We start from the raw sequence: 1,731 nt of genomic DNA, 5'->3' as shown, positions 1-1,731 counted from the left end.
GGGTGCACCCACTGCTGCCCTTGGATTGCATAAAGAGTTAAAATCCAATCCTGGGAGAACAGAGGGGCTGCAGACCAGCTGCACAGGGCCCACCTCTGCGGAGGGCAGGGGGCAGGCCCTGCCCAAGGCACTGTGGCATGGCTGTGCTGATGTGGAGTGGGGAGCCCTGCTGTGCTGCTGGAAGAGGAAATGCCTGAGACCATGACAAGCTGCAGCAGCCGGAGCAGTTTTCCCAGAGGGCTCCAGGGCTCTCACAAGATGATCTTGAAGGAGCTGCAAGAGACACAACAGGTTCTGCTCCTCCTTGCTGGATCACATGCAAGGTGTTAGCAAGCGCCCAGTGCTGCGGGGAAGCAGCGCTGCCCTGCACGGGAAAGCTCTCTGCAGAGGGAACTGCATCCCATGCTGCTATGGGAGCCCTTGTCCAGGGAAGCCTTGGCTCATGGCCATCCAGAGCTCTGCCCCGTGCCAGCACAGCGACCAGGGAGGGCGAGACCCCCAGACAAACTGTGCCACTGGAGATCACCCTACCTGGCAAAGTCTGGAGAGCGGGAGACAACATGCTGGAACTCGGAGAGGTTGATGGTGCCATCCTTGTCGATGTCGGACTCCTCCAGGATCTGGAGGGAAGGAAAAGGCAAGTGGTGAACTCTGAGTGATGTGCAGCAGCCCATGCTCTGCCTGACAGTCCTCACATTTTGGATCAGCTGCTCCATCTCTGCACTGCTTAACCGGGAGTCCTCGCCTTGCCCAGTCAGACAGTTCACCAGTTTCTCCAGGTCCTTTCTGTCCAGAGTCCCATCATCGTCAAAGTCTGTGGAGAGAGGGAAGTTACGTTTCAACAGGGCTGCAGTGACCCCAGAGAGTCCCAAGCACTCAGCTCCACTGGGCCTGGGCACCCCAACGCCCTAGCAGGCTCTATGCTGCACCCCTGGGTGCCTGGCAGTTCCACAGGGAGCTCCTACAGCCACCCTGCCTGGAGATGCTCCAAGGACACTGCCAGCACTGGGGAATAAGGAGTCATCCCCCCCAAGGTGGGGGACCCCAGCACCTGACTCCAGCCTCACCAAAGATGCGGAAGGCGTAGTGGGATTTGATGTCGGAGGTGGCGGAGTCACTGAAGACGCTCAGCATGTCAAGGAAGTCTTCAAAGGACATGCTGTCATCCCCATCCTCCGAGGTGGAGAACACCCGGCAGATCCGGTGCTGGAAGGGGTTTGCCTGCCAACACAGGTCTGTCACAAACAACGGGACTGTCCCCATCCCTGCACAGCTGGGATCACTGGGATCCTCGGCGACATGGCAGGGAGCGGGAAGGTGCTGGCAGAGCTGCAGTGTGGGAAGTGAACAGCCTCCCCGGGGTGACTGTTGGGGCAGCACAGCGAGGGCAGAACCCTGGCACCATGGTGGGTAAACGGGGTCCTGCCCAAACTCGCCCGGACCCTGGGGGCCCCGGCTGCCTGCCAGGCTCCGTACCCGCAGCTCAGGCAACGTCAGGATCTGGCTCTTGGGAAGGCGCGCGGAGCAGGCGTTCTCCCTCTCCTCCTTTGGCAGCAGTTCACGGAACCTCTTGTAGGCACTTGAAGAGGCAAGAACAAGAGCGGCTGTGTGGGGGGAGCAGGGCGGGGGGCAGCCCTGCGGGCACGGCCAGCTCAGGCAGCTCTTCCCAGCGCTGCACAGAGGCCGCCAGCCCCTTTCCCACAGCTCCCCGCCAGCTGTGCCAGCCCGGGT

The 1,731-nt window shown here is 61.4% G+C and overlaps 1 protein-coding gene across 1 annotated transcript in view; it reads right to left on the bottom strand.

Moving 5' to 3' along the window:
• Positions 1 to 251: 251 nt before the first annotated feature.
• CIB1 (calcium and integrin binding 1 (calmyrin)) overlaps positions 252 to 1,731 on the bottom strand; it is a 3,672-nt gene continuing 2,192 nt past the window's right edge. The window contains exons 2-6 of the mRNA XM_009994298.1: positions 1,477 to 1,579; positions 1,068 to 1,221; positions 696 to 814; positions 532 to 620; positions 252 to 273 (exon numbers count right to left, since the gene is read on the bottom strand). Of these exons, the coding sequence (XP_009992600.1) occupies positions 252 to 273; positions 532 to 620; positions 696 to 814; positions 1,068 to 1,221; positions 1,477 to 1,579 (487 nt within the window). The remainder of the gene's footprint in view (positions 274 to 531; positions 621 to 695; positions 815 to 1,067; positions 1,222 to 1,476; positions 1,580 to 1,731) is intronic.

The sequence above is a fragment of the Chaetura pelagica genome, unplaced genomic scaffold (genome assembly GCF_000747805.2).
Source record: "Chaetura pelagica isolate M959 unplaced genomic scaffold, ChaPel_1.0 scaffold233, whole genome shotgun sequence".
Taxonomy (NCBI): Eukaryota; Metazoa; Chordata; class Aves; order Apodiformes; family Apodidae; genus Chaetura; species Chaetura pelagica.
This window is presented reverse-complemented; position numbering and strand designations above follow the sequence as displayed.